Raw genomic sequence first — 12929 nt, 5'->3', positions numbered from 1 at the left:
TCCTCGAGAGCCTGACGAAGCTGATCTTCGGTATATTGAGGCATTATATATAGAAGAAGACATGTGCAAAAGATGAGCCCATTTGGACGCGAATTGAAAATGTTGTGATAAAAGGAGGTTGGGGGTGGGCATTGGGTTGTGGTGGATTTTCGCGTTTTTGTGGGTGCCAGAAACAGGGGGGTGCCAGGAAGTGGGTATGTTGACTTATTAACAGGTTGAAGATTTCCTCCATCAGCGTCTTTGGGGCTGCAGTGACTTATACGAATGAAATACCCAGCCGATGTGGCGTCCTGGAGACTCTTAGGTTTTTGCTCCATTTCTGCTGCCAGTCCACTCAGAGGCTGGCTCTTCTCAGCTTTCGCCAAATTGTAGTTTAGTCCAGCTGCAATTCCTAAAAGTCGGCGGACTTCAGCTTTGGTGAAGTGGTGGATTGCTGCAGGTGGATTAAGCATGCACTCCTGAATTTGCGGCGCCAACCAGCGACTCATATTGAATCGTGCGATTTCTTTCTCTCTCTGGCCTAGATACGAAGGAGCCAAATAGCCCGTCTCTTCGAGCCATGGAGCTAATTCGTGGTGGTTGTAGGAGTTTAGACGGGCTGATGGTGAGGTGTTAAGCGGACGGCGCTGAATCACCGCGGGTGCTTGGTCTCGAGACGTCATATTGGAAATCAGAATGAAAGAGAAATAGATAAAGGCGGAGTGTTACATTTAATCCTTTATCGCTGCACCTTCTTTGTTACTTACTTAACTATATGTGTTCATCGCATCGAAGGCTGTTGATGAGTCACGCCGTGGGACGTCCGCCGGCCCGAAGGTTTTAGAGATTCTGGAGCTAGCAATATAGCCAGATCATCCGCCGCCTCGAGGACGGTATAATTAGGGTGGGCGAGGTGAGCAGGATGAGTGCAAGCAATCTCGGCTTTCACCTATCATTAACTCAGGTGCTTTTCTGAGCAATTTCTTCTAACAAGTAATCTAGCCTTATTCTGTAAAGTACATTCGTACTGGGTCTCGGCTGCCTCTCAGCCATATGATACTCAATCCATCTATACCGGGAATGATGTCGTCGACATCATCAGGGCGTCTGAAATCTGGAGGGATCCATAACAACCGTTTCCCGTCACGCACGATCCATTCTCGATCGCGGCTGAGACCATACCCGCGGAAGAAGGGCATTGCTTCCGACCTCTCTGAATCTAGTGTTTGTTCCAGGTCTTCTCCTGAGATTCTAGAGCCTGCGTGGATAGAATCCGAGCTACTCACACCCAGAGAGTTACTTATATCGATAAAGCCGTACTCAGTATGTAAACGATTAACAAATCTGGTGTCAAACCTTACTCCGATGGATTCAACTTTGTCGCTTATGAATGTACGTATAAGAGATCCAGACTTCAGGTCCCATAAAAGAATTGCTACAAAATAACATAGAGAGCCTTTTATAATTTCGTAGAAAGAAAACGCAAGCTGTTGCATATCTGCTGAGAAGCTCAGAGATCTGATATAGCAGCTTGAAGGGTATACCAAAGAAAGCGTTGAAATGCACTGCTTTGTAACAACGTCCCAGACCTGGATGACAACTTTCCAGATCCCTTGGACATCAGATGCTAGGCAAGCAAATCTTTGGCCTTGGCTCGAAAGAGTGATATCTGTAGCAAAGCTATGGCCGGAGGCGATGGTGTGCGAGCAGCTGCCGTTAGATGTCTTCCAGATCTTTATCAAACCCCCCAAACTTGAAAAAAGCTGAGACGCATTCCCAAAGGTCAAAGAGTCAATTTCAGGCATTCTCTTAGACCTTTTTCTTTGTCTTTCGACGTAGTCGTCATCAGCTACTTCATCGTCCCAATGTCTTCGTTGGCAAACGCTCTCTTCAGAGTCACGCGCATCGAAGCAGATGTGCTCTGTACGACCACAGACTTTGATCGTGATAGCGCGGGTACTCATGTTCCAAATCGTGATCGTGGTCTTATTGAAAGTAGTTAATGCAAGTTGCTGGTTGTCTTGAGAGAGTGCGATAGCAGACACATGCTCCTCATAGAACGTTGACTCCGGCATATTGGGTCGTCTGCCCCAAAGTCTGATCTTCTTCATTTCGGGATAATATGCCGCGAAGTGATCCTCATCGGCACAGACTAAATTTCTCGGTTGATCATCTGGAAAGTTGGGTACGGCCTCTCCGATGATTGATAAGTCCCAGACTTTGATTGTTGATGCATAGGATGCCGAAACGATTCGCTGAGCGTCTGGTGAAAAGCATATTGAGTATATTTCGTCCATGTGGGAATCGGACATCACCCACGTCAAAGCACGAGTTGACGTGTTCCACACGCATATGTCGAGTCGAGAGCCTGCTGCTAGGAACCTTTTGTCGGCTGATATATCCATATAGACGGGAACGTCTGTCCACTCTGGCCAGTTTGGTTCCTCATATTTGATCTTCAGAACCGACTTTCCAGTTCGTCTTTCCCAGATCTCCACAATGGAGCACCTTTCAGCGATGGAGCTGCCACCTGACGCAACCCAGGCTCCACCCAGCGACCAAGCCACAGTAACTGTCCGGTGATCCGTGGATATCTGTTGGTACCCCCCTGTCGATACATCGAAAATCCCGAGTAGATGATTTGTTGATCCTAAAGCGATCCACTGGCCATTTGCGTTCAACGCTATGGAGTGAACTTCACCCTGTGGAGGATGACACTCGATGGTGCGAGTAGAAAATTCTCCTTTCGTACTCCGAATGACGATACGACCTTGATCATACAATGCAACCGTGGACCCATCTGACGAGATGGTCATTGCGTCGGCGTTAGATGAATGTGGTTCAAGCTGGTGGGTGCAACGGCCTGTGTCTCTATCCCAGACCTTCACGACACCGTTAAAGAGGCATGATACAAATGATTTGCCGTCTGCTGAAAAAGCCACCGACTTTGATCCACGCGGTCCCATGCCCACACTGGATAGTCTATCCTTCTCTCCGTGGATACTGACTGTGTGCGTGCAGGTGCCACTCTTCGCATGCCAAAGCTTTACAGTGCCGTCGACATAACGAGTGACAAGCCACTCCCCATCGGGGGAGTAGGCTACTGTGGAAGCGGCCCCTTGACACTTTCTGTCACCTTCTAACGTCTGCAAACACGCGCTCCATGTTGGTTCTAGGCCAGGCGTAATTGTAACCCAGTCAGGCGCTTCATTCTTAAACTGTTCTTTCACAACGCTCTGTTCAGGGCTAAACAGCAGAGCCGAACCATACAGTTGTAAAGGGGTGTTTTCGATGACCACTCTGTGATAGAGTAGAAATCGATTCGCGTCATGAGTAAAAGCTGATAGACCTTGGTCGATTGAGCTGGGGCTTTGGTTCTATACCACATTTAGTCAGTAAACATGGTATACTAATATAACGAAATTCGACTTACGAACAGAACCTCAAGCTTTTGGATGGCTTGTATTGCCTGTTGCATATGGCGAAGGAGGCTCAGTGCCTCTATCCAGTTGAGAAACTTTCTCCTGAGGAAGGTGTTAACCTCGGAAATGACACGGGCCTCTTGTGACGTTGCCTTTCCCATTGCTATCCTTTCCTCACAGACCCTATCAGCCAAGTGGTCAACCCAATAGGTGCAAAAGTACTGCAAAGCAGACAAAGGGTTAGGTTCAGGGATACGGATTTCCGCTCCGCCTGTACTGGGCTCTCTCAAACTATAGATGTCGCGTTTCAGATTCCCAGGTCTATTGAGGACGTCCATAGAGATACCAAAAACAAACGGACTTGTGTCGCTCTGCAACAGTGGGAAGCTTTGAACCACTGCTTGCCAGAAATTCCACAGCCGACTGATGCACAAAGTAGATCTTTCCTGCTTGTATTTTCAAGAAAGACCCACATGACTCGATGACTTCCTGCAAAGATTCCGTATCATCACTGAAATGTGACTGGAGGAGAGGAAGAAGTTCCTTGATCGTGAGAGGGTGTTTAAAGATCGACACGACTGACAGTATCTCTTTACACAAGTCTTCCTCTAGGGAGGGCAAGGAGTTGATCATTCGCTCATAAAACGCGTTGAGTCCAGGTGGAAATGTCTCAAGCACCATCATGACGTGACGCTTCTTGACATTGCCATCAAGTAAAGCTTGACAAACTAAGGAGACCCAGAGAAACGTGTCCTGTGATTGATTTCTCAGATATACTCGGATTTTCGAGCAGGTTTCTTCGTCGAGCTTTTTGCGGCTAGCCAGCTGTTCAACTTCTCGGTCGATGTACGAATGAACCGCTTTGGAGATCAGATCGTCGTGTAATTCGAGGGTAATAGCAGACCCGTTTGTATCCTCCTCGCCGAGCACCTCGCCAATCTCGGTCCACTTTCGACTCGAGATAATGACTTTAGCGCGGGAAATTGTCGAGAGATTCTTGATGAACTGAAGCAGCTTGGGACGATCTGTCGTGCATTCGTCGAGCGCATCCACAATCAACAAAACGCCATCCAATTGTGGGTCACTGAGCATAGAATTGAGCAGCTCATACATAGTGCCCCAAGCGTTGTGATCATTGAAACGAGCTTTTCCACCCTTCTCATACTCAGCCAAGACCTGGTTTCGGAGCCAGGGATACTTCTGAGCCAGTTGAAGAACTAGGGACCGAAGGACGGACGTTGCGTTATCCAACGCTGGCACTGTAGCTTGGCAGAAAAAGTAGCATAGCGGACGCGGATCGCTTTTTTCCAGCTCTTCAATGATACCACAAATAAGCATCGTTTTTCCCTTGCCTGGGTCCCCTCTGAGCCAGAGCCGGCGGCTTTCAGGGTCGGTCCGCCAGCGTCGGAATTCCTCAACATTTAGGATCCATTCGTATGATGATTTGAAAAGTGTAGGAGTGTTATCCTTTCTACGAATTATTCGTTCCCTATCATCTTTGGGGTTCGTCTGGAAGAGTTCGCGAAGACATTCTTCACTTTTGCCATCTTCATGGCGCCTCTTTTGTTGTTTTGTTTGGTGCGATATGGCCTCTTTCGTTTCACCAAGCAGGGCATGCATTTGAGGATCTAGAATGTCATTTATTAACAAGTCCGTACTCTTTCAAGAGAGATTGTTATGTGCGTTTTAATCAGGTTGATCTTTTTATCACATAATTCTCCGACGTATATCAAGGAACAGGGCTACTTGCCAAAAGCTATGAGCTTCTCCTTCTTGACGTTGCTGGGAAGCACTCTTGATAGAAGATCCTTCGCATATGCCGCCGCGGTTGCAGCGGCGTAATCCTGCCATTTTTTGTTCTTGTGACTGTCTGAATAGTCGCAGATGCCACGAATCACCAGGCAGGGAAAGTCTTGCATCAGTCCTGCCGCCTCCATCTCAAAGCAAATCACCCCAAGCTCCTTGCTCAGTCGATCTCTGGTCTCACTATTCTCCACGACTTGGTTTGCCGAGGCGATGTTACCGTAGTGAACCACTGGGTCAGCGTCGTCTCGATCGAGTCGCTCCACAATTTGCGAATTATTGCAGCCATCGCAATCATTGTAGCTAGAGCCGGCGTTGACATGCTCGTACTCTGTTCGGAACAAGCGGTCGTTGGATTTGCCCTGATAAGTATACTTCTGTCGAAATGATGCTTTTCGGATCTTTTCTACCGCCTCGGAAAGGAACCCAGGGGTCTTGCTGGCACCGCGTAAGTGACGAGCTTGGAGGCTGCTGAGAGCTGTCAGAAGCGCCGTGGGCGGCGCATTGAGCGACCCTGTCCGTTCAAACTCCTCAAGCTTTCTTTTTTTCCCCCGGTCATACTGGATGACACCTCCACTGGTGCCAGTAGGCTTGCTGACGACGATATCGCCAAGTCGAATATCATGACCTGACGATGGCGCTCCGCCTCCGATCCCGACGAGTAGACCAAATCGAATAGATTTGAAAGTCCGGAGCATGTCTTTAGCAACTGTGGCGGCCGGGTTTGTTCCGTAAACACCATTCGGCAGACAGGCGATGACTACTCTATGGCCTTGCATGAGACCTAGAGTGTAGCTGTTGTGGTCACCATCATCTTGCTCGAATTGAACGTCGTCGTAAATTTCGTCCAGCATTAGTTCTGCGGCGGCCATCTCCAGAGGGAGAGCACAAATCCACCCGACGGTGTACGATTCTTTGTCCTCAGCTTCACTGATCCCATCTCCGCCCGCGGACGCCGCGCTGGACTTCGTGACGCTCATCTGCATGAAATATGTGTCGGAGAGACCTCTTCGTAGGAATCCGAGATGAAGATGCTCGCGAACGACGTAATCTGTGGAAAGCATGCACCTTGTCTCATGCCACTAGCAAAGCCCGAAGAAATCGAGTATGCTCAAGGAAGAGTTGTGCCAAAGTTCTGGAAAAACGCGGGGTTCTGCTGACAGCCTCGCAACAGCGACGAGATGGGGATCCTCCCTGCGGCTCTAGCCGTTCACGTGTACCACTGGTGATTGCATATGCATGCAGCGCCCGCCAGCCCGCCCTATCTTTTGACGAACGGACCACAACATGTCTGGCGTTTTCAGCTCCTCCTCCATGATAATAGAGCTTTGAGGTCAAACTTGCGATGGTGCATCGTGTCTGCTTTCGCCCCTCTGACCTTGAGTTAGCCGCCGTGATCATCACATAGCCTGCTTATTCCTCATACGCGGAACGACATGAGTGGCGGGAACGACTCCCACCCACCCCGAAGCAATGCCCAGCGGGACCCAGTCCTTGTGCATGCCAAGCGCCAATCCCTGCCTTCTTGCCGCCGAACAGACTTGTTGGTCACCCGTCCACGCCTTGAGATTCATGATCAGCCTTGGTTATTCCAGCTTCGAGAAAGGCGGCCAGGGTCCCTGGGATGATGGACCAACATCGAGCATGTTGGCAAGGAACGTGGTGTCTTCCGGAAAAGCACGTCGCAAGTCCAGGAAACGTTCATCGGCTCAGAGGTGCGAATAAGGGGGTCGAGTTGGAACAAACCGAATAAAATGTGCAAAAATTGTGGATGGTTATCCAAGTAAGGCTACTGGCGTTGATTTGTGTGGTTTGTTGTTATAGTTTTGGCAGTCACAATAACACACACTTTCAGCAGACAACGAGGCACTGAGAAACGTCCACAACGAAGCCACATCAGACAGGAAGACTTGAGCCACGGGTCAGGCAGGCATTTATGTACCAGATCTCTATTGATCACATTCATGCATCATCCATGACAGTGTCCAATCAGCTCCTTCGCCGCTCGCCGCTTCCGTCTCGCCCATGCTTTCTATCAAGTCACTTCAAGTCCTCCATCTGGAAGCAGGTTGCTTCCATTCCAGGCACTGCGTCTCCTCCTCCTACATGCCCACTGAGTCCTCCACAATATTACGGTCCTCGCAACGTTTATTCCATGTATCCTATTCGTCTGGAACTATACCATAAGGTTAACGAAGGTCATGCTGGCCGCGTCTAGGTCGAGACTGTTACCGACGCGATAGTTTCCTGGGCCCTATGGCAAGTATGACTAGGTGGAGACGATGCTACCAATGTTGCCGCACATCACTTCTAAGCCGATGGAGCTGCTTTGGGCGGGTTCGTTGGCGCTGATATGTACGTTGGACATTGGGCCGAGGACCATGGCGAAGTTTGGGATAATCAGGATTTGCACCACCGTAACTCGGCCTCAAGGAAGATTACTCGCATATCATTTAAGAACGTCGCCGCATACTAAATGTTCACAACTTTATAACGATCTCTCTAGTTGAGACTTCAAAGACACCATGCTCGAGTACTTCGTTACCCTCCCGAGCGCAGATCTCAAGATCCTGAAGGCGCCGGAACTCTGAATATCCCACTCTGCACATCTTCCTGAGCTTTCAAACTCAAGTTGACAATCTCAATAATGATATGTTGCCTCTCTGCCTCAAGGTGCTCCTCCGGGATAGCGCTGCCATACCACACGGAGGCATAGATATCAAGATACCTTTTCCCAGCCACACTGATATCCCTCACGGCAATATTCAACACCCCAAATCGGGTATTTTTGCCGTCGATAAGATTCTTGTCACCGCAAGCCTTGAGTCGAAACTCGGGTAGCAATCGCACCATCGGTCTCTGCGCACACGTTCGTGGGCTGTAGTTGGGAATACTAAAGTTGGTCTCCACCCCGCCCCAGCTCTCCAGAATCCGCGATGTGCCAGTCGCTCCTCCTCCAGCGTAAGTAGACTTCTTGAAATAGTGCTCCGCGTTGCCGCGATTATTAGCAGCATCTGCGAGAGGTGAGGCAGACCACGTCGAAAAGGCCCAGGCGTTGACATTGGGAAGTGGTACAAGGGCACGACACTCGACCGATTTCCACGTGGCTGGGTCCTGTAGCGTGGAATTGGAGTTGACGTCATACCAGAACTGTTTGGCATCTTCAATATCTTTGGAGAAGAGCTCGAGAAAGCCCCGGTCGCCGATGGAAGCTTTCCGTTTGGCGAGGATGTCCATACAGAGGGAGCCTGGGGTTGGGAGCGGGATCTGGCTGTTTGGGATGTGTGTGCGCTCGTTGAGTAGTTTGAGGACGAAGTGACATCGCTCGAGTTCAAAGTCGATTTTATTTCCTAGGGTCTTTGGGCCTGAGAGGATGTATGGGTGACCGTCGAATTCCTCGGTCCAGTTGCCGAACGTGGGCCAGGGTGTGCTTTGCGCAGCGGTAAGAGTAGCGAAAATCACGACGACTATGGACAACATATTGAAATCGGAGGAAGGATGTGTGCATCTGAATTCTAGTTGTTTCGATCAAGACTGAAACTTCATGACTGGGCGATTGCTATTATGAAGCAAAGTAGCCGGCGGCGCTCATATGCTTGACGCCGTAAACTGTCCAATCGCTCACGATACTTGCCGTGGGCTTCACAACGGTTCTTCATTGTCATTGCATAGAACAAAGTTTGAAAGAACGAGTAGTTACACGATGCAAACTCCTATAGATATGAGCTCCCCCAAACATCTATTGTGTCTACCAAGCTAGGCAATAGATGAGAAAGAAGTATTGTTAGCTGGTGCTCCCGCCTCGCGCCTCTCGATGGATTCCAGAGAGCAAACAGGGCGCGGGGCTTTTCGGTAAAGGGAATGAGACAGGCACTAAGAGCCTCGAGATGAAAGGAAGTTTGCGCGGAAGCCCGAGCAGGGCCGACTGCCAATGGGACAATACTGCTCAAGTTTCACCGCCGATCTGGTCGGTGCTACGAGGCGTTGTAACACAAGCGAGTCTCTGCAAGCCCTCGGGGACCCCAAAGTCTGGACCGTTGGCAGAATAAAGATGTCTTGCGCGCCAAGGCGTCTATGGTCGCGATGTTGACGTGCTATTGGCATGCATCAATGTGGAATGGTCCCTTGTCTATCGGCTCGAAGGAATGCAATCTACCCTTTGATATCCTTCCAGCTCACACGTGTCAAGGTGCTGGTTACATTTACCAAAAAGAATGGGTGTGGAGGGTGTCTTTCCAAGAGAAAGACTCTCGCTTACATCGCTAGGGGAGGGCTACGCTGGTCCATTGCCATGGTCGAAAAGCCTCTTGCCCGGGGCAAACAAGACTCAGGAGTGGTGTTCATTGTTCTAATTATGTACGTACGTGCATACATACCTCGATGTCTGCAACACATACTAATGACATGAATCCGTAATTGTCAAGTGATATCGAATGATTTTGATCAACAGCTAAACACACATCAGATATGGCAACATGTCACGTCTTCGTTGTTGGTACATATCGAGGCAGTGCTCTGTTTACTGCAGCTTTGATGCGACGTCGAGACTCGCGCAGCCTCTTGGCTTCACCCCGACCGGTAGCGTTCGGCTCTCTCATAGATTCGTCCCCTTCTCTGACCTCCGTTCTATCTTGCCAAGGGACGACTCATTGCTCATCAGTGATTTGGAAGAATTGCTCAAAGTGCAATGACACGTTCCCCAACCTTGCTACCCCTTCACGCTGATTTGAAGCATTTTCAGCCTATCCGATCCAGTCACCAAGTAGGTCGGGCAGTTGTTCTAGATCCCACTCTCACCGGTCGGAGATCTACCGAAATCGAGACTTCTGAGCTTCGAATGCTCTCGCTGTTTCATCCAGCCATTATCACTTCTCATATCGCGCTAGTTGGTGTCGCTAGCTGGTGCCGCTAGTTCCCGTGAGACCTGTTACCATGGAGCATCATCTCCAATTCGTTTCGCTCGATTGTCACAGGCGCATCTCGCCATCGAAATCAGCTCATTCTAGAAAAAGGTGATTCTGATCTCATGGTTATGAATTACCCCTGTCATTTGACTCCAAAGATAAGTGTACCGTCTACCTGGATCCTACTTTAACCGTCTCACCGACTCCACGTCTTCGGATCCAGGTCCGGTGGCCTGCTTCGAAAGGCAGCGCCCCGAAGCCACCTTATACGAGGGAAGAAGAAAAAAGCAATGTGAAGCTATCAAAGTTGTCCAATCGTCGCCGACCAAAGTATTCTTTCGGCCCTTTCTAGCCGTGTCTCCCAAGACTTGGGTGCAGAACGTGGCAGGGTTTTGGCCACGTTCTATGCCGGTCACACCAATCCTTACGGGGGGATATAGCTAGGTGCCATGAGTGATAAGAATCCTTGGGGGAGCTTCGCGTAGTTGGAGTTCTAGACCGCTCTGAGTCTCGTCACCATGATGTGACCTATCTACGTGCACCAAGGCGGTAGATTGTTCTTGCAACAATCACGCAAGAAACGAGGTGACGGTACTATGGACATCATGTATCAACTGAGCGGGGATCTCGGGCCCGGAATATCAATTCGCATTATTCCCCGTCATAGACTAGACATTTTGCCCGGTATGAAGATAATTATCGCTTCTCGGCCTCTGCCGATTTCGAGAATGCATGACCTCAATCATTACCGAGCAAAATTCAATGGTTCACCGGACACCGCTGTAGATGACGACAGGTTACGAGAGTAATACTATCAAGAGAAGGTACTCAGAGGCATTGGGTATTCAGAATTTTTCATGTTCAGAGTACGGAGTCGAGAACTTGTGCTGTTCTTCCACGAGTGTGGTAGAATCGATGTCTGCACAACATTGAATTGCGTGAAAACACCATCGAGACCTGGCGACTGTAGAACTCGAGTCATTACCATCGTGGGATTAAAATACCTGCATTGCAGGAAGCATGTGTTTTGGCGTCTGCCACATTGAACTAGCGGTAAACCAACCCCGCGAATCAACGTGCTAGAGACGGCACTAAGGCGCCGGTTGCGATCGTCGTCCGGCCAGTAGGCGGGCTTACATATAAGTGGCGATCCCGCTGGACGTGATCATCGGCCTCTTTGTTCGCCAAGCGCTGATGAAACACCGTTCATCAATTCCCGGCAACTTCACACACTCATCAGTTTCTGTCAACATGGCCATCACTGTTGATGTTGAAGCGACGATGGGAGCCCAGACGTTTGGCACGGCCGTCTACTCCCTCGAAATACCAAGTATCTACTTTGGCATCACAATTGGTCTCACAATACTCATTGCAGTAAAAGCCTCACAGCAGACAGTTTCTATCTACATGAAAACGAACTCATTCTTCAACCTTTATGTGTGGATGTGAGTATCACTTCGTTATTTTCAAGTCAAATTCGTTGCAGCGATCGCCAGTGATAACAGTTGAAAGGATATGGGTCCTACTTATTGCCAATCTGCTCCAAGCCATCATCAACTGGCTGTTCATTCGAGGTGATCTGTTAGGAACGTAAGACACTGACATCGATCCACAAGGATCAGGATAAAGTAGCTGACCCTTGAGTCTAGCTTTGGCTTCTTCTTTGGAAGTTGCATTTTATGGACGTTGCAGACGCAGCTAGCCCTCCAAATCATCGCAAATCGCCTGGGCCTCGTCATAATTGACAAAAGCAGAGTGAAAGTCATGAAGATCTCCTTGCTCGTCATAGTCGGCATCATCAATATCTCGGTTGCCTGCATATGGATCCCAGCGCGCTTGACACAAAAGGAACCATTTGTGCGCATCAATGAGATCTGGGATCGCATGGAAAAGATCATCTATCTAATCGTGGATCTTACTCTGAATGCAATTTTCCTCCGCAAAGTGCGACGGGAATTGATTGCCGGAGGTCTCACAAAGTATTGGCTATTGTTCAACTGCAATGTCGCAGCCGTTTCAGTCTCTTTGTCCATGGATGTGAGTTCATCTCTTCGATTCTTGCATGTGTATCCGTGCTGAAAGCTGCATCAGATTCTCATCATCGTTATGATGTCTCTTCCCAACCCTTTTCTTTACGCCATTACTCATCCAGTCGCATACAGTGTCAAACTTGTGATTGAGATGCTGATGGCGGATCTGATCTCAACTATCGCCCGACAACCACACCAGCTTCTTAGCCGCTCGGATGTTTAACGGATAATTTGCAACGAGGATACCATGAAGACTTCAAGAAACATTGCTATGGGAATTAGGACCATAGTGATTGAAGTGTTGGAGGTTTTACGTATAAAGCGAAATACTTACGAAATGTTTTAGTTTTATAGCATATCTTGTTTTCTTCACGTTACAGATTCCCTGCGTGAATGCCATAAACGTCATATTGATCTATGTTTCAACATCAATTGCCTCCGTATAGTATTTTAAGGGGAATAAGCCGATACTCGGCGGGGCCCCTGGGCGACAGCAACGATCATAAAAACGAACATGAAGACGACCACAATGACGACTACAAAGACGAAAAGAAGACGACTATCAGGTTATTACCCCTAGTGCTGAGTTCTCAGCCGTCCCATGGGCGCTTTGCTGGGTACAGGACAGAGCGAGATTGCCTTTCCCACTCAAATCCAGAGTCTAGCATATCGTAGAGAGAACAAAAAAAAATCACAGCTTACAAGCATCCAGCTCGAGTCCTCATCCTCTTGATCATGTTTACCGCTGCCTGTGTCATGGCCTTCATCATCTGAGGAGTGACGAGCAAATG

The 12929-nt window shown here is 49.0% G+C and overlaps 6 protein-coding genes across 6 annotated transcripts; 1 reads left to right on the top strand and 5 right to left on the bottom strand.

The window, feature by feature from the left end:
• Window positions 1-206: 206 nt before the first annotated feature.
• CTAM01_16117 (uncharacterized protein) lies at window positions 207-488 on the bottom strand (the record flags this gene model as incomplete). Its single annotated transcript, XM_060532110.1, has 1 exon — window positions 207-488. A coding segment is annotated over one exon (282 nt), but the record flags the coding sequence as incomplete, so codon positions are not given.
• A 1300-nt stretch (window positions 489-1788) lies between these two features.
• CTAM01_16116 (uncharacterized protein) lies at window positions 1789-3562 on the bottom strand (the record flags this gene model as incomplete). Its single annotated transcript, XM_060532109.1, has 3 exons — window positions 1789-1806; window positions 1863-3356; window positions 3413-3562. The coding sequence occupies 3 exons, from the start codon at window positions 3560-3562 to the stop codon at window positions 1789-1791; spliced, it is 1662 nt and encodes a 553-aa protein (XP_060373330.1).
• A 160-nt stretch (window positions 3563-3722) lies between these two features.
• Window positions 3723-4739, bottom strand: CTAM01_16115 (uncharacterized protein; the record flags this gene model as incomplete). Its single annotated transcript, XM_060532108.1, has 1 exon — window positions 3723-4739. One exon carries the CDS (start codon window positions 4737-4739, stop codon window positions 3723-3725), a length of 1017 nt encoding a protein of 338 aa, XP_060373329.1.
• A 404-nt stretch (window positions 4740-5143) lies between these two features.
• Window positions 5144-6190, bottom strand: CTAM01_16114 (uncharacterized protein; the record flags this gene model as incomplete). Its single annotated transcript, XM_060532107.1, has 1 exon — window positions 5144-6190. One exon carries the CDS (start codon window positions 6188-6190, stop codon window positions 5144-5146), a length of 1047 nt encoding a protein of 348 aa, XP_060373328.1.
• Window positions 6191-7766: 1576 nt separating this feature from the next.
• Window positions 7767-8684, bottom strand: CTAM01_16113 (uncharacterized protein; the record flags this gene model as incomplete). Its single annotated transcript, XM_060532106.1, has 1 exon — window positions 7767-8684. The coding sequence occupies one exon, from the start codon at window positions 8682-8684 to the stop codon at window positions 7767-7769; it is 918 nt and encodes a 305-aa protein (XP_060373327.1).
• A 2675-nt stretch (window positions 8685-11359) lies between these two features.
• CTAM01_16112 (uncharacterized protein) lies at window positions 11360-12361 on the top strand (the record flags this gene model as incomplete). The annotated part of the gene is made up of 4 exons (XM_060532105.1): window positions 11360-11553; window positions 11621-11698; window positions 11758-12145; window positions 12200-12361. 4 exons carry the CDS (start codon window positions 11360-11362, stop codon window positions 12359-12361), a joined length of 822 nt encoding a protein of 273 aa, XP_060373326.1.
• Window positions 12362-12929: the final 568 nt, after the last annotated feature.

Source organism: Colletotrichum tamarilloi (assembly GCF_030869305.1).
Source record: "Colletotrichum tamarilloi strain Tom-12 chromosome Unknown Scaffold_197.1, whole genome shotgun sequence".
NCBI classification, from domain to species: domain Eukaryota; kingdom Fungi; phylum Ascomycota; class Sordariomycetes; order Glomerellales; family Glomerellaceae; genus Colletotrichum; species Colletotrichum tamarilloi.
This window is presented reverse-complemented; position numbering and strand designations above follow the sequence as displayed.